Here is a 16,960-nt window from a genome sequence, read left to right as displayed (position 1 = left end):
TTTATAACTGGAACTTTTGTTCAGTCATGTCCGAATCTTCATGACCCCTCGTGGGGTTCTCTTGGCAAAGATACTGGAATTTCCTTCTCCAGCTTGTTTTACAGATGAGAAAACTGAGGCTAACAGGGTGAAGTGACTTGCCCAGAGTCACACAACTAGTAAGTGTCTGAGGCCGGATTTAAACTCAGGAAGATAGGTCTTGCTGACCCCAGGCCCGGCACGCTATCCACTGCGCTAACCACCTGCCCTCCTTCTTAGAGGTCAGGAACCTGAGGCCCACAAGGTCACACAGGTAATTGGCAACCGAAAGGTAATTTGAACCCAGGTCCTGAGATATAAGTTCGTAGCCCTCCAAGCTTGCCGATTTTGAGACTCCTGAGAATGCCATGGAGTCCTCTCTGAGTGCAAGCCCGGATAGGGGCGGGGTGTTTGAGGCGGCCCAGAGAGGGCAGCGGCTAGGGAGGGGTGGAGCCCGGACCTCCAGGGGCAGGAAGCTGCGGCTCGGGTTCCTGGCTCCGCCCTGCCCCCCCCCCCCCCCCCCCCCCCCCCCCCCCTCCGCCCCCCTCTCGGAGAGCTACTCCCGCCGCCGCCACCCTTACCCCTGCAGCCTCTACCACCGCCGCCGCCATGAGCAGCTTCGGGCCTGGGTGAGACCCTTCCCCTCCCCAGTCCCTGGGGTCACCCAGTGTTCCTTGCTTGGAGAGGGCTCTCTTAGGCTCTCCCTTCCTCCGGATGCTCTTGCCCGGCCTTAGTAACTCTTCCCTGCACGTTCAGACGGTGGAAGGGGAACGCGCCGGTCCCCCTAGCCCTTCTCGATCTCGAGGCTAAGGGTCCCAAGCTGTTGCGTCGGGTGGGGAGGAGAGGGGTACAGTGGCCGCTACAGTTCCCAACTACCCGCGTTCCCTAGAATTTTCCACTCTTGCGCACCACGCCCCCTTGCAAAACAAACTCTCCAGGCTAAACTTTGGAGAGGAGGAGCTTCACTACCTAACTTGCCTCTTAATTAATTAACTCTCTTTGGGCTTCCTTTCCCACCCTCCCTCCCTCTCAGCCTCAGTGTCCCCCAGTGTAAAATGATAGTTTGCACTGTACTGGATCTGAAGGCCCTCCTAGCCAGCTGACATGCCATGGTCATGCTCTCATACCTGGCCCTCGCAGGTAGTCTCAGGGTGCCAGGGCTCTTAAGGGCCTTTTCAGCCCTGCCATTCCATATTCCAAGCCATCAAGATACTCTTTGAATACAAAATTAAGGATATCTAAGGCTCTGATTTCGTGTAATATTCTAAGGGTCTATGATGCCAAGAAACCATTAACCTTTTGGGAGGCGGGAAAGTGGGATACGGACCAGCAGAAGGCCTCAGAAGGGAAGCTACCCCCTCCCCCATTTTATCCTCTAATGACTTCCTTTTCCCTTCCCCAACAGCAAGACCAAAGAAGTTATCTTCAGCCTGGGTGAGTGGGAATTTGGGGAGGTGGGAGGTAGAGGTTGGGGGAGGGGATGATGTCAAGCTGGGAAGAAAGAGACCTGGGCCTCAGCGCCTTGACTAGACCTGGCTGCTCCTGCAGAGGAGGGATCCGTGAAGATGTTTCTTCGGGGCCGTCCAGTGTCCATGCTGATCCCTGACTCCCTGGCACCCGCTTACAGCCTGGATGCCCACCCAGAGCTACCTGCCAGACGATTCAAGTTGGACTGGGTGTATCCTTTCCATAGGCTCCTGCAAGAGGGCTTACAGAGAACAGAAAGGCGTTCGCTAAGTGAGGGGGATTGGCTTCCCCGATCCCTCCCTTACCATAGATTTCATTGGGGCTTCACAGCCATCCTAGAACAGATATGCTAAGGTAGCAGTATTCCTGCTTTATAGATGAGTTAATGGAGCTTGAGTCACTTACAGAGCCATTAAGTAGCAGGGGCAGAGTTCTAATTCAGTTCTTTCCTGATTCTGAGTCTAGACTCTTTCTACTGCACCTCAGTGCCTCTGCCTCTAATCATGTGTCTTGCCCAGTGTGATACAGCTCACATGAGTCAGAGCAAAGATTCAAAGCCAGATTTTCTGTCTCTGAATCTGATAGTGACTCCACTGCACTAAAGTCTCCCAAGAAGAAAGGCTGGAGAGTCAGATCTAGGTTTGACCTCAGTGCTCCCACCTCCACTTGCTGGAACTCTGTTTCTCAAATAAGGTTGGACCACATGGGCTCTAAGGATCTTAGAGCTTTAATATTGGGTACTTGAGATTGGTGACATTTACCAGAGTCCTTAAGCACAGGGAGGGGTAGCAAGTATCAGAAGAGAGCCCTGAGGACTGTCTGGGAGGGCTCCTGGGAGAAGGCAGAACGAGCCTCAGCCTTGAACGGTGTGAAGATGGGGTGGGCATAGGGGAGCAGGCAAAAGATATTGTATAGGCTCAGAAATCCGGATTTTTCAGAGATGGCTTTGAGCTGGGTCTTCTAAAAGGGAATGGGGAAGATTTAGACATGCAGAGGGCAGGAGGGTTTGGACTTCCGAGGCAGAGGTGACTCAGCTAAGCCTTGGATAACGTAGGAAGCTTTGGACTCTGGAGTGAGGAGGGGGTGCACAAAGAGCCTTTTGTCTTGAGGCAATGTGAGAAGGCTTCTGCAGGAGGCCAGTTCCACTGGGCTTTCTTGGACGTGAGGGATTGTTCCCAGTTACACTGGAGAAGAGTACTTGACTCAGTGGGCCCAGCTACGGGTACCGGGGTAGGGACTGCCGGGCCAACCTCTACCTGCTGCCCACGGGAGAGATCGTGTACTTCGTAGCCTCTGTGGGCGTCCTTTACAGTGTGGAGGAACAAAGGCAACGCCACTACCTGGGCCACACCGACGACATCAAGTGGTGAGAATGAACGCTCGGAGTCCTCCTTGTCCCAGGAGACACCGCCCCCACCCCGCCCCCAGAAGCGCATTCACTCCCCCTCCTCTCCTCTCGTTCTGCGCCCCGGACGTGGTGACGTCACCAGGACGGAAGACCCGCCCCAACGAGGGGGAGGGGGCCAGGAATGCCGCCTGGGAGACCTAAAGGAATCCTGATTCTGCCTCTCACTCCCTGGGCAATCTTGGAAAAATGAAATGTATTTTTCCCTTTCTGCGCTTCAGTTTCGCTTCTTCTATAAAATGGGGAGAAGGCTGGGGCTGTTCAAGCCTTCAGAAAGGTTCAGGTCCAGCCTTTGGCAGGTGGAAGAAGAGAGACAGAGGGAGGTAGAATGTAAAAGTCCACAGATCAAGGGATCCCTGTGACTTGGGTCTCCCTTCCTCCCTTTTCCAGCCTGGCAGTTCACCCTGACATGGTCACTATCGCCACAGGACAAGTGGCTGGGACCACCAGAGAGGGCAAGGTAAAAAGCCTAGAGACACCTGGGATGCAGGTCCCAGAAAAGGGAAGCTGGAGAGCACAGAGCCTCTAGGAATGTCTGAAAGAGAGACTGGGGTCTGGGAGGAACCCTGGAATGTGGGTGGAAAAGAAGATGGGTGGACAGGACTCAGACTTCAAGTACATGTCTCTCCGTGTCTTTCTGTGTAGCCACTGCCTCCCCATGTGAGGGTCTGGGACTCAGTCTCCCTCTCTACTCTGCATGTGCTCGGCCTGGGTGCTTTTGACCGAGGGGTCTGTTGTGTGGGCTTCTCCAAGTCAGTAAGTTCCATTTTCTTCCAATGATCCCTTTGTCCTTCCATAGGCCTGCCGTGGAATCCCCTTTCTACCCACTTCTCCCTTCCTTTATGTTTCCCTTGCTGCCTGGCCCCAGTTTTCTGCCCATGATTTCTGCTGCTGGCCTCAGCTGAATGCCCCCTGGCTCCGGCTATGTCAGGAATTCTGATTTAGAAGGAGCAGCCTCTGTTGACTGGTTCTTCTTCCACCCAGAATGGAGGGAACCTACTGTGTGCTGTGGATGAATCCAATGACCACGTGCTGTCTGTGTGGGACTGGGCCAAGGAACAAAAAGTAACTGAGGTCAAGGTGAGGAGAATCCCCTTTGTCCAACTTCCCCCACACCAGAGGAGCCTCAAGCACTCCCTGAGCATCCCCAGCCCCCTAGGAGCACAGACTGACCTGGGAGTCCAACATCCCTTTCTGGTTTTCATTTTACAAAAAGTAAAACCAGGCCCCAGAGAAGAAGAAGGACTAGTCATAGCTCACACAGCAAATCAGTGAAACTCAGATTCAGACTTCTTCCCTCCCAGCCAATGGGTCTTTCTTCATTGGAGATGTTATGGGATTGCTCTCCCTCCCCCCAACATTGACCCAAGGGCTCCCTCTAGCAGACTAGAAAAAAGGACCCCCAGCTCAAATTGTTAAGAGACCATCTGGTCCAACCTGTTTGCTTTTTCAGGTGGGGAAACTGAGGCCTAGAGAGGAGAAGCCACTTTCCTCAAGTCACGTAACTGACAGTTCAAACTGATGTCTTCCAACTCCCAGTCTAGGATGTTTTCACCTGTGATGTTGGCAAAGACATTAACCTCTCTGGGTCTCAGTTTCTCCACCTGTAAAATGAGCAGGTGGCACTCAGTGACCTCTAAGGGTACTTGTGGCTCATCTGACCTACATGTGCATCTGTCTTGTTCCCTTTCCTCCCCACAGTGTTCCAATGAGGCTGTCCTGGTCGCCACTTTCCATCCCACGGAGCCCAACCTCATCATCACTTGTGGGAAGTCCCACATCTATTTCTGGAACCTTGAAGGGGGAAGCCTGAGCAAGAGGCAAGGGATCTTTGAGGTAAGGATGATCCCTGAGGTCCCTTCCTGTTCTGGGCTTTTAGGGGGCATGGGTACTGGGAAGGAGGGAAGAGAAATGCCAAGACAGAGTACAGCCAGAAAGACACCTAGCCACAAGGAGAAAGGGTGAAACCCACAAACTCAAACAGGGAGCCCCAACAGAGACCGAGGATGACAGATCCTTAAATGGGAAAGGAAGGAATCAACAAGTGCAAGGGTGTGTGTGATACACAGAGAGAGTTACAGACACACAGATGACTTTAGAGGCAAGACAGAAAAAAAGACCAAGATGGGAAGATGGGAAGCAGAAACTGGAGACCTGAGTTCGAAAGAGACAGATGGGGGAAGGGGGGAAACTTGGGGAAGGGCTTTGGGGTCTCATTGGCTCTCCATAGTCCTCATCAGTAAACAGAGGCAGCTAATTGGAGGAAACACCAAGGCACAGCCCAGCAGAAGCCCAGAGAGAGGCAAAGAGAGACAGGAGCCAATCAGAGATGGCAACAGGGCTTAAGTAGAAGAGGGAGATGGAAAAGAAAGAGGGAGGCGAGAATTGGAGATGAGGCACACCCAACTTACAGACAGGTGGCTTAGCAGTGTGTTGTGAGGCAGACTGTTCCAGGTACCTTCCTCTTTCCCACTCCTTTCCCCCAGAAACGTGAGAAGCCCAAGTATGTGCTGAGTGTGGCTTTCACAGAAGGTGGAGACGTGGTCACTGGAGATTCCAGTGGAAACATCTATATCTGGGGAAAAGGTTAGAGACATTTCTCTTGAGGGTCCCCCTCTTCTCTCCCTCAACAAGAAAGCCCCCTCCATTTAGCTTCAGGCAAAAGACACAAAAAGGAAACTGAGGCAGAGTGGAAAAGAACCCTTGCATTCTACCCCCATTGACTTAATTTGTGATCCGGGGTGAGTCTCTTCCCCTTGACCTCAGTTTCTCTGTCTGGACAATGGAGGGGAGGATGGGACCTTTCAGCTCTGATTTTCTAAGAAGCTGCCAATGAGGTGAGGGGTGGTCAGGGGGGCGGTTTCTGGAGGAGAAGGGCTGGAGACGCCAGCTAGGGAGAAAAGGATTGAGAATTGTGGGAGAGAGCAGAGTCGCACGCGCCTTCTGCCTCCCTTGCAGGAGGGACTCGAATCAGCCACGCGGTGCAAGGGGCCCACGAGGGCGGTGTCTTCGGCCTGTGCGTCCTGCGGGACGGGACGCTGGTGTCCGGGGGCGGCCGAGACCGGCGCGTGGTGCTCTGGGGACGGGACTACAGCCAGCTGCAAGAGGTTGAGGTAAGGGGCAGGAGGCTGGGAGCTAGGTTTGGCCCTGCCCTCTGCTCCAGCCTCAGGCCCTGCCTATTCGGAGCCTTGGGCTCTGTGCCTTCCAGTCTCATACTTGGAGCTGTGGGAGCTGGAACTCTCGGGGCCTCAGTTTCCAGCTCTGTTAGATGATGTCTAGATCTCTTTCCAGCTCTTGAGTCCCCTGAAGAGAAAGAAGGGACTCGCTTGTCTTGGTGATATTCTGGATCACAGCCCAGGGAGGCCATGAGCTTTGTAGCGCTTTGTATACACAGAAATGTTAGCCGGACCTCCCAGATCCCAAGTCTTGCCTGGTCTCTTTTGATCCAAGATCCTTAGATCTTTGACTTGAATATCAAATTGATTGTATTTTTTTTTTTTTAACGAGCAGGGAGAGCAATCCCCTGCTTTCCCTAGGTCTGGCCCCGCCCCTTTGGGCAAACGTCACACCTCTAGCCCCGCCCGCTTCTGGCACCTCGCACCTCCTACACTGATCAGCTTTCACGTGTAATTCTCTGGTTCGACTGCAGCAGTTACTGGCCAGCAGCTGTCCGAACCCAGCCCTTGCCCCTTCCTCCTCTTTGTCCAGGAGTCACCACGTCAGTTTCTTTGCCTCCTCCGAAACTCCACACACACACCCTTTTCCTGAGCCTCAATTTGCTCATCAGTAAAGTGGGTACCATGATGTTTGCACAGCAAAGGACCACAGTGGCATTGAAAACACTTTGGAAACGCTGACGCACTCGGAAAATGAGAGTATATAATACCAGATATTTCCTTGAGTTCCACCTCCTGTTCCTTCTGTGAAAAGAACACTGGATTTGTAGTCAGTCTCTGGCTTCAAATCTGGGCTCTGTCACTTGCTACCTTGTGACCTTGGCCAAGTTATTTGCTCTCTTCGGACCTCAGTTTCCCCAGATGTACAATGAGAGGGTTGGATTCAGTGGCCTTCAAGGTAGTCTCTCAGTCCTGATCCCCCTGTTGGACTACTTCCCTTGGCCCTTCCCTCTCCTGGCTCCCCTGCCTGGAGAGAAGGCTTGGGAGATCCAGTGTCCTGGCTAAGGCCAGGGGGAGGTCTGGGAAGCCCAGCCCTAACGCTGCCCCTGTCCCCCCTCCTTGGTCCCCCATGTGTGTGCCTGTGTGTCCCTGCTGGTCAGTCCACTCCCCTCCCCTGCTGCCTCCCCAGGTCCCTGAGGCCCTTGGGCCAGTGCGCACGGTGGCAGAAGGCCGGGGAGATGAGCTGTTTGTGGGCACGACCCGCAATTCCATCCTCCAGGGCTCCGTCCACACGGGCTTCTCAGCCCTGGTCCAGGTGAGCTCCCTACCTCCTGCCTCCCTGCATGCCCTTCCCCCACACACACACCCCCAGCTCAGCACCATTGCCCTCTTCGAGGCAGGCTCTGATATTTTCAGTCAGGGCACTGAGACAGTTTACTTCACATTCTGCCCCCTACCTCAGAGCAATGCTAAGTAAGAGTGCCAGTTAAGCTTGCTTTGAATGAGCACTGACTCCGGACTCAGAGGGCCTGGGGTCAAATGCCGCCTCAGAGGAGTACTACCCTGGGAGCTAGGAAAAGTCACTTTCCTTTTCTGGCCTGCAATTTTCTCTTTGAAAAGGCCTTTGAGGACCCTTGGGGCAGGACAGGCTATCTGCATGGTCTAAGCCTCTATTCTTCTAGCACTGAAAGTGGCCACGAGATGGCGGTATTGACCCATAGAAACCCAGTCTCTCCCTGGCTGTCTCCGACAGAAGCTTAAGGATTTCAGGAGGGTATCATACCAGAAATCAGACATAGAATATCAGAGCTGAAAGTGGTCTTAGACCATAGAGTTTTAGAGTTGTGAGGAAACAGAACTGGGGAAGAAGATGGAACGTTAGGGCTGGGAAGGCCCTGAGAACAGGGGATGTCAGAGCTGGGAGGGCTTCTAGAACAAAGAATGTCAGAGCTGGGTAGTTCTTTCATGGTGAGATAAGAACATTGGACCAGATAGTCAGCCAAGAGAGCCCTTCCCTCTCTGATATTCTCTGTTCTGTGATTGTTCTTCTCCCCTCCCATCCCCCACCCCTCGCCTAGGGCCACACTGAGGAGCTGTGGGGTCTGGCTGCCCACCCCAGCCTAGGCCAATTCATCACATGTGGCCAGGACAAGCAAGTACACTTGTGGAGTACAGATTCCCACCAGCCCATATGGAGCAAGACCATAGAGGTGAGTCAGAGGAAGATGCCATCCCATCCCATCTCCCACATTCCCGTTGCTGACTCTTAATGTGATTTGCTCCTGAGGCTTTCCTCAGAGCAGGGCTCTCCCTCCCCATGCCTGACTCCAGGAAGTCCCCCTGATTTGCCTGCCCAAGCTGTGAGTGTCACAGTGAGCTCTCCATCCTGCTGATCCTACCTCCTCCAGGAAGCCTTCCCAGACTTCTTGGACTCCCTTCTAAGCAGCTACCAGCTCTTCAGGACCCAGTTCTGGGCCCTTTTGTCTCTAGGAATCCCCCTTGATTGGCCCAGCCCCCAAAATTTTCTCTGTCCCCATCCTCTGCATTACCACCAGCCAGTATAATTCTTCTCACTGGGCCCTAAACCTACAGAGCAGTGAAATATAGAGGCTTATTAAATAGTGGTTGATAGGAAGATCCAGGAGGGTTTTCTGGTCAAGGAGAAGAGAAGCTCCATCTGGCCCCTGAGGGGTGAGGAGGATCCCAATGTGGAGAGATGAGGTGGCTTTTGGAAAGACAAGAAACTAGAGAGGGAGGCCTCAAATACTTGACCAAGGGTGGGGAACCTCACCCCTATACTAGTCTGAAAGACACAGATGGGGGTCTGGGGGTTACAAGGAGCCAGAGAAAATCTTAGGGCATGGAGGAAGAGGAGAAGAGCCTGTGGGGCAAGGGAAGGTGGCAGGAAATTAGAACTTAGAAAGGTCCCTCTGATTCCTTTCCTGGCCTCCAGGATCCTGCCCGTTCAGCTGGCTTCCACCCCAATGGTTCTGTCCTGGCTGTGGGTACAGTCACTGGAAGGTAGGGACCTGAGGGCCACCACCTGGGGAAGGTGGAAGGGAGGGAAGGCACCCATGGATGCACCATTGGGTAAGAGCCTTCTTTTGCCAGGGCCTTCAGTCCCCACTCTCAAACAGCCTCATCAGACCTTACAGTAGCACCTTTGTTTGACTCAGCTCTGACACTCTGTCTGTGTTATATTAACCGAATTGGTAACCTCTCTGGACTTGAGCTTCATTAAAATAATATCTTCCCTTTCTCTGGGGTTGCATGGTTTCCAAAGCCTTTTCCTTTTAGCCATTCTGAGGCAGTTATGAACCTCCTTTATAGCTAAGAAAACTGAGGCTGAGTCCTCAGCCATTCTGCTGGCCTTTTCTCCCTCCTGAGAAGGGGGTAGGGGGGGCTTTCCTGCCAGGGAAATGCTCAGTCTGCCTTTGACCCTCCCCTCCAGGTGGCTGCTCCTGGATACTGAGACCCATGACCTTGTGGCCATTCATACAGATGGGAATGAGCAGATCTCCGTGGTCAGCTTTTCCCCAGGTAGAGAGTGGCCAGTTCTGGGCAGAAGGGAACCCTGGGGAGAGAAGCTGGGTTGGGGGCTAGGGAGGGCATGGTCTTAAGGGCCCATCTCCTCATGTCCCCAACAGATGGGATGTTCCTGGCAGTTGGCTCCCATGACAACCTAGTATATGTGTACAGTGTGAGCGAGGGGGGCCGGAAAGTCAACCGACTAGGGAAATGCTCGGTGAGTGCACAAGACCAAACCCATCTCCATGACCTTTTCTCCATCAGTGCCCAGACTTCCAAGGGTGACCTTGTAAGGCTTAAACAACATTAGCTAATTATCAGCTATTATGAAGGTGATGGTCACCCATCTTGACTATGTTTTCCCCCTCCTGGATTATTATTAGCTATTTTCCTTATCCCCTTTGCTAACATTTAACTGAGGAAGCAACCTGGCATGGTGACTACAGGACCACACTTGGGAGTCAAGACCCGAATTCAAATCCTGCCTCAGACACATATTAGCTAGAATTCCCTGTGCATGTGACTGAACTCTTCTGAGCCTCAGTTTCCTTATTTTTTCTTTCTGGAACTGTGATTACATGGGCATAGAATGCTCCCAGTGGGAAAGATCCCTCCATCAGGACTGAAAGACACCAGTTCTTTGTCATTTCTGTCACATCCAACTCTCTGTGACCCCATTTGGGTTTTCCTAGGCAAAGATGCTGGAGGGGTTTGCCATTTCCTCCTCCAGCTCATTTTACAGATGAGGAAACTGAGGCAAACAGGGTGAAGTGACTAGCCCAGGTGCACACAGCTTTTAAGTGTCTGAGTCCAGATTTGAACTTAAGAAGATGAATCTTCCTGACTCCAGGCCAGGTGCTCTATCCACAATGGTGCCACCTAGGTGCCCTGGATACTTGTTCAGGCTCTTCGTTATTGAGAGATTTGGTGACTTCCCTGAGGTCATACAGCCGGTATGTGTCAGGGGTAGGACTAGAACCCAGCTCTCCCTGGCTCTGAGTCAGCTCTGTTTCCCTACATGGAGACAGTCATCTATAGGATGGAATAATATGTCTTATCTCATAGAGATCAACCATAAAACATAAAAGGTGTTCCTTCCCTTCTCCCCCTGGTTTCCTTCCAGGCTCAGCCTAAGTGTCCCTTTCTCCAGGGGCCATTCCTAATGCCCCCTCCCCACTGAGTTACCTTGTACATGAATTGGTTTAGCATCTATCCGGACCTGGGCATGCTGGCTTCTCACTAGAGGACAGAGACTGGCACCTTTCTCTTTGTAAGCCCTGGTGCCTGGCAAAACGCAGGTCCTTAAGAAATGATCATTGATGGATTGAGATGTAGAGAGAGCACTTGGAAGACTGTAAAGCATTTTCTAACTGTTGGTTGTTATCATTTTTCCCTCCGCCCTCCATCTTCCCTCATTCATCACTCCCAGGGTCACTCCAGCTTTATAACGCATTTGGACTGGGCAGTGGACAGCTCCTGCTTTGTCACCAACTCAGGGGACTATGAGATCCTGTATTGTGAGTGAAAGGGCCCAGGTTTCTCAGGAAGTGGGGGGTGGGGCAAGAGGACCCAGTGCTCTAGCCAGCCACATTTCCAGTTCATTGGTCCCGGTGCCCCTCGGGCTGGTCAGCACTCTCATTTGCAAGCCTCCTCTGCCACAGCCTGGCCTCTTCCTTTAACAGCTTTAACCGTCCTGGGTCTGGGCAGCCCCTCCTCCTCAGCTCCCTTGTCTTATTACATCCAGCACCAGTGCTCTTTGGCTTGACTTGGCTTATCAGCTGGGGTCTTAACCCTTGGGTTCTTCATTCCAGTGGAGGAAGGAGACCTTCCGAGGGCATTATAGCCCTTGAGCCCAGTTTTCTGGGGGGAAACTGTGGTTAATTCCTTCCCTCTGGTCTTCAGGGGATCCAGCCACTTGTAAGCAAATCACTAATGCAGATATGGTACGGAATGTGGAGTGGGCAACAGCCACCTGCGTCCTGGGATTTGGCGTGTTTGGTGAGAATGGGGGGAGGGGCAGAATGCACATTGGAAATCTCCCCTTCCCCATTTCCCACCCTCCCTCTGAGTGATTGGGCAATGGGTGAAAACCTCCTCTTCTGCTAGCCTCTGCCTCTAACTGGCCTGCACTCTATGGGGGGGTGGAGTGAGAAAGGACAGGGACCCTCCTGAGCTATAGGAGTCTGGGTTCAGATTTCCCCCTCCACTATTTACTCCCTTTGGGTGTGAGTGTTCTCTGGGCTCCATAACCTGCAAGGTGCCTTCTAGAGCTCATCCCTATGACCTTCTGCTTGTCCCTGCCCTGAAGGGATCTGGTCTGAGGGAGTCGATGGTACTGACATCAATGCTGTGGCCCGTTCCCACGACGGGTCGCTGTTGGCTTCAGCGGATGATTTTGGCAAAGTGCACCTGTTCGCCTATCCCTGCTCTCATCCCAGAGTGAGTGCCGGGGACTGGAGGGAGGGGAAAAGGGAAGAGCAGTGGGGGTCAGAGGGAGAGACCAAGGGGAGACAGAGAGGATCCATTCTACTTCTCACCTCACCTTCTCCCCCCTCAGGCTCCGAGCCACAAATACAGCGGCCACAGCAGCCACGTGACTAATGTGGCCTTCTTGTGGGATGATTCAACTGCTCTTTCAGCTGGCGGCAAGGACACAAGTGTCTTACAGTGGCGGGTAGTCTGAGCCCCTGTGGTTTGGGGGCACGTTAGCAAAAGAGAGCCCCTGAATAGGCATGGGCTTTGACTATGTAGGAAAGAAATATAATATATAAACGAGAATCTATATGTAGAGAGAGATTTATATATATAACAAATATATATATATATATGAGAGAGAGTTATAAGTGGGTGAGGGGGGACAGCCAGTCAAGCAGACAAAGGTCTCTATATTTCTCCAGGTTGGGAAGGGGGTTGGGGGGGAGGGGTTTCACAACTGCAGGGAGGAGGAGAACATTAGTTTAGGGGTTTTTTTAAGTTCGTTCTTTTGTATCATCCAGAAATAAAGATCCATGCACTGAGAGAGTAAGACTGTGTCTGGGTTTCTTTCTGGGCATTCTTGTGACACTGAGGGCTTGTATGATCATGCATGTCTGCCTCATGAGTGTGTGTATGACATGGGGGAGGGGTTGTGAGCATCATTGTGCACTTGGGTGTGATACTGAGTGTGAAACTAGATCTCTGGTGTAGTATCTGTTCTTCTAGCTGCCTATGGCCCTGGCCTCCCTAAAGCCTTGCTGCTCCTTGTAGGAAGGGGCTAGTTTTCATCTTGGGCTGCTGTTTCCCATTCTCCCCCCACCCCAGTTAACCCTCCCTCTGGTCCTGATGTAGCTACTTAAAGTTCTGGCCCCTTATCTCAGCAGCCTAAGATTTGGGTCCCTTTGTAAGGGATCATTCTGGGAATTTAGTGTCCTGGGTTTTGTTTAGAAAGAGAAGAAAGGTCTGGGAATCAGTCAACCCGGGTTCCAATCGCAGCCCTGCAGGTGACTGGCTGTGTAACGTTGGCCAAGACACTTCCCAACCCCGGACCTTAGTTCCCTCATCTGTAAATTGAGGGAATTGGAATAAGAGCATCTTTAGGGCTAGAGCATAAAATGGCAGAGCTAGAAAGAATTCAAATTCATTAAATTCAATTAACATTTATTAAGTGTCTATTACAGCTAGGTGGCACTGTAGTGGATAAAGCACCAGCCCTGGAGTAAGGAAGACCTAAATTCAAATTTGACCTTAGACACTTAGTAGCTGTGTGACCTTGGGCAAGTCACTTAACCTGGTTTGCCTCAGTTTCCTCACCTGCAAAATAATAGAAGGAAATGACAAACCACTCCAGTGTCTTTGCCATGAAAAGCCCCAAATGAGGTTACAAAGAGTGAGAATGAAATGAAAACCACAAACAAAGGTGCCAGGCACCGTGTTGAATGCCAAAGAAACAAAAAAAGAAGCAAAAGACGGTCCTTGCCTCAAGGAGCTTACAATGTGACAGGCCCAGGGAGATGAGCCTCCCCAGGTTAAAGTGCTAGATCAGGACCCAGATCTAGTGAATCCTGGACTGAGCTGGCCACTCTCATCCAGCTGGGAGCTTTGTAAGCCTCAATGCAGCTGCAACAGTCTATGAAACTCCCCATTGACATTCCTCCATTGCCATGGAGGAAACTAAGGCAGAGAAGGAGGGGAAGGGATTTGCCTCCAGTTCAAGGAGCCTTTTTCTTTCTAGGGTGTGGAATTACAGGATGAGCAGGAGCCTCCAGTACCCTCAGATCACCATCTGTCCCAGCCTGTATTCCCAGGGTCTCTGGTAGATATGCAGGGCAATCTCAGGTCCTTTAGCTCATGACCAGACTCTGGCCCTCTTGCTCCTCAGTTCTTCCCTGTTCTCCTTACTTCTACCCCTCCCAGTCCTACTGTGGCTGGCTCAGTGCTGCCTCACCTTCCCAAGCACCCTTCCTGCTTGCTTTGGCACCCTGGGTAACTATTTAGGGTCATGGAATGATTCCAGTTTCTCCTTCTTTCAGGTTTTACAAGTCATTTTCTTCACAAGCAATAACCATCCTGGGATTGTGGGAGGGGGCAGAGGTTAATCATTCCCCTTATGTAAATGATGAAAAGGAAGCCAGGGGGGCATGTGGCTTGTCCTGAATCACATAGCAAGTTGGCAGAGTAAGGCTTCCTGGGTCTTAAGCCTATGACATTCTGAGAGATCACCTGTCCAACTCCCCCATGGTGGAGAGCAGAAAACTAGGACCTAGAAAGCAAGTATTTTCTCAAGGTCACACAAACCCAAATCCTTTGGAGTCCTAGTCCCTAGACCCATTTTTTTTTTTTTGTGGGTGGTGTTGGGGTGGGGGGGGTTAAGTTGACTTGCCCAGGGTCACACAGCTAGTAAATGTCTGAGGCTGAATTTGAACTTGAGTTCTCCTGACTCTGGGGCTGGTGCTCTGTCCACTGCAGCTGCCCCCATCCCAGTCCCATTCTATCTTTCTATCCCTCTCAGCCATCCTCACCATTCTTGGCCAGGCTGGTGCTGCCCTGTCCCAGCCCCTTCCAGAAAGCCCTCTCTGATCTCTCACTTTCTCTGTGTATCTGTCTTTTTATCTCTTTGTGTCTGTCTTTCTGTTGCATTCTTTCACTGTCTCTCTATACCTTCCTGTCTGTCTCTGTGTCTGTCTCTGCCTCTCCAGAACCACCCCTCTCCACTACACCCCTGTTTCTGTCTCTGTCTTTCAGTCTTCCTCTCTCCCTTCCCCACCTCTTCGATGGGCTGGTTCCAGAGTGACCTTGTTCTGAAAGGGCTTCATGAAAGCTGACCTTAACCCATTTCCCCATACCCAGCTGGCATCTGTGCCTGGTAGAGGAAGCCCTCAGATGCATGGTTGAGAAATCAAGCATCTCATTCTCTTTCCTTCTCCCTTCCTTTATCCTTCACCCCTTTCTGTTACCCTTACCCCAGCATTCCCTCCGCCTGCCCGTTAAAAATCTTCCTTTGCTCGCCCAAGAATTACAGCACCTTATTCTCCCATCCTTGTCTATTTCTTGATCTGTCTCTAAGGCCCTCAGACCTTCTCATGGAGGGGTGGGATGGGTAATTTCCCTCAAGAAGCTGTTCAGGAAGAGAAGATAAAGCCCTTGGAGGCAGGAGACAGATCGGGCACCACCTTTCCTCTGATCCCCCCCTCCCACCCTGACTTCCTCTCCTGTCTCCCCCCCTCCCATCTCCAGGACAGGAAGGCTTCAGGAATTCCGGGTCTAGAAGGAGGGGGAGTCTCTTCCTCCCCACCCCCACCTCCTTTCCTTACAGGGTTTGAACTTTCCAACTTTAACCCCTTCCTGATACTCCCCCAACCTGATCATAGACGCTTTGGCCTGGGCAGCTGCACTTCCTTCTTCAGGCTCAGATACCACCCAGAGATTAGGAATTAGGCTACCCCCACTCCCTCTTCCAACCACTATCTGTATGGCTGAGTCTGGCTTTGTATATGGAGGCTGATGGGGAGAAGGTTTTCCCACTTCTAAGAGGGTCCTATTGTCTTAGAGAGTCCCTGAAGATATGAGAGCAGGACTTCTGAGAAATAACCATAACATTTTAATCTTAGGTTGCCAAATTTGGTGATCTTGGGATAACAGCATCATAGAACCTTAGAATTATGGAATTCTAGAACCTGAAGAGTCTAGATCTGTAATGTCAGAGAACCTTAGTACTTTCAATTGTAGGAATTCTAGAACCTTAAAAGTTGCAAACTGGAGACCAGAGTTTCTTAACCTAGGATCTGTGGAATTTTTTTCCCAAAAAAATTTATTTTGGCAATTGTATTTCATATACTTTGGTTCCTTTTTAATCCTTTGTATTTAACTTTATGCATTTAACAACATGATTCTGAGAAGGGGTTCATAGACTTTTCCAAACTGATTGCCTAAGGTCCCTGATCCCCAAAAGGTAAAAAGTTCCTGCTCTAGGTTCTATGGCCAGAAATTGAAAAGACCCTCACCAAAACAAGGGATGGGGAGGGAAGCTGGATTGGGAAGAAGAGAACCTGGATGAGGGGGTGGAAAATGGGGGGCAAGGGGTTAACCCCCAGCTTGATGCCTGCCCCTTTTCTTCCCTGCTGGGGGCTATAATTTGGTCTGTGTCTAGACAGCTAATAACTTGGCTGGTGTGACAGAAGCAGGGAATGGAGATGGGGGAGGAGGAGGAGAGAAGGTGTTGGTGTCTGGGGAGGCTGGGGGTTGCTCCCAGGTCGCTCCCACCTGGGAAGACCCGACAAGGGGCTGGGGAGAAGAAACCACTTTCCATGGCTGTAAGCTGATTTCCCTTTTCCTCCCACTGGACTTGTCTCTTCATCACTATAACCCAGTGATTTCTGACTGTCTCTCTGTCTCTTTCTCTGTCTCGGCCCCCTTTTCTGACAATCTCATTCTCTCTTTCTACCTCTCTTTCCTTCTTTCTCTCTCCATTTGTGGTGGGGGCTCCGAGGCTTCGAGCGAGTCCAGCCGTCAGCCGGCGCCGTCGAAGGCTGGAGGACTGGGGGGAGGAGGGTCAGGTTTCTGGCCGTCCTGGACACCAGGTGGGGAGCGAGGCCGGGCCGGCGTGATCACATTTCAGCCTCTAATGGGCAGCCTGCGGGAGCAGGAGTCGGCAGGCGGTCCCTGGGGGAACCGGGTTAGAGGGGCTGAGGGGCGGGGGTGGGGGCGGATGTGAGGGGGACACAGAGACCGACGGAGAAGCAGGCGGCCGCGCGCGGGGGGACGGCGGAGCTGGTGAGCAAGCGGGGGGGGGGTCCGAGAGGGAGGGGAGCCCCATGTTTGCTCGAGCCCCTCATCCCTTCGTTCTCCCTCCTCTTGTTCTATCTCTGTCTCGCCTTGCTTCTGTCTCTGATTTGACCCACCGCTCCTCATTACCCCTTTAACTCTCTGTTTGTGTGTCTCTGCCCCCCCC

At 52.0% G+C, this 16,960-nt stretch overlaps 2 protein-coding genes across 3 annotated transcripts in view; both read left to right on the top strand.

Moving 5' to 3' along the window:
* The first annotated feature begins 563 nt into the window (after positions 1-563).
* Positions 564-12,553, top strand: EML2 (EMAP like 2). Of its 2 annotated transcripts, none has more exons than XM_069089052.1 (19): positions 564-647; positions 1,424-1,452; positions 1,567-1,696; positions 2,702-2,851; positions 3,281-3,350; positions 3,536-3,646; positions 3,875-3,970; positions 4,592-4,726; positions 5,377-5,476; positions 5,849-6,003; positions 7,196-7,321; positions 8,085-8,216; positions 8,960-9,027; positions 9,458-9,546; positions 9,654-9,751; positions 10,964-11,051; positions 11,437-11,532; positions 11,843-11,973; positions 12,092-12,553. In XM_069089052.1, the coding sequence occupies exons 1-19, from the start codon at positions 628-630 to the stop codon at positions 12,215-12,217; spliced, it is 1,950 nt and encodes a 649-aa protein (XP_068945153.1). In that variant the 5' UTR covers positions 564-627; the 3' UTR covers positions 12,218-12,553. The 2 variants fall into 2 exon arrangements, with proteins under 2 accessions (XP_068945153.1, XP_068945154.1); XM_069089053.1 differs by lacking the exon at positions 564-647 and adding an exon at positions 1,143-1,158.
* A 4,134-nt stretch (positions 12,554-16,687) lies between these two features.
* GPR4 (G protein-coupled receptor 4) overlaps positions 16,688-16,960 on the top strand; it is a 6,182-nt gene continuing 5,909 nt past the window's right edge. Inside the window, exon 1 of the mRNA XM_069089050.1 lies at positions 16,688-16,782. The gene's annotated coding sequence lies outside the window, so the exon portion shown is untranslated. The remainder of the gene's footprint in view (positions 16,783-16,960) is intronic.

Source organism: Petaurus breviceps, unplaced genomic scaffold (assembly GCF_028583685.1).
Source record: "Petaurus breviceps papuanus isolate PSGF00001 unplaced genomic scaffold, PetGlider_PUasm1.0 185, whole genome shotgun sequence".
Taxonomy (NCBI): Eukaryota; Metazoa; Chordata; class Mammalia; order Diprotodontia; family Petauridae; genus Petaurus; species Petaurus breviceps.
This window is presented reverse-complemented; position numbering and strand designations above follow the sequence as displayed.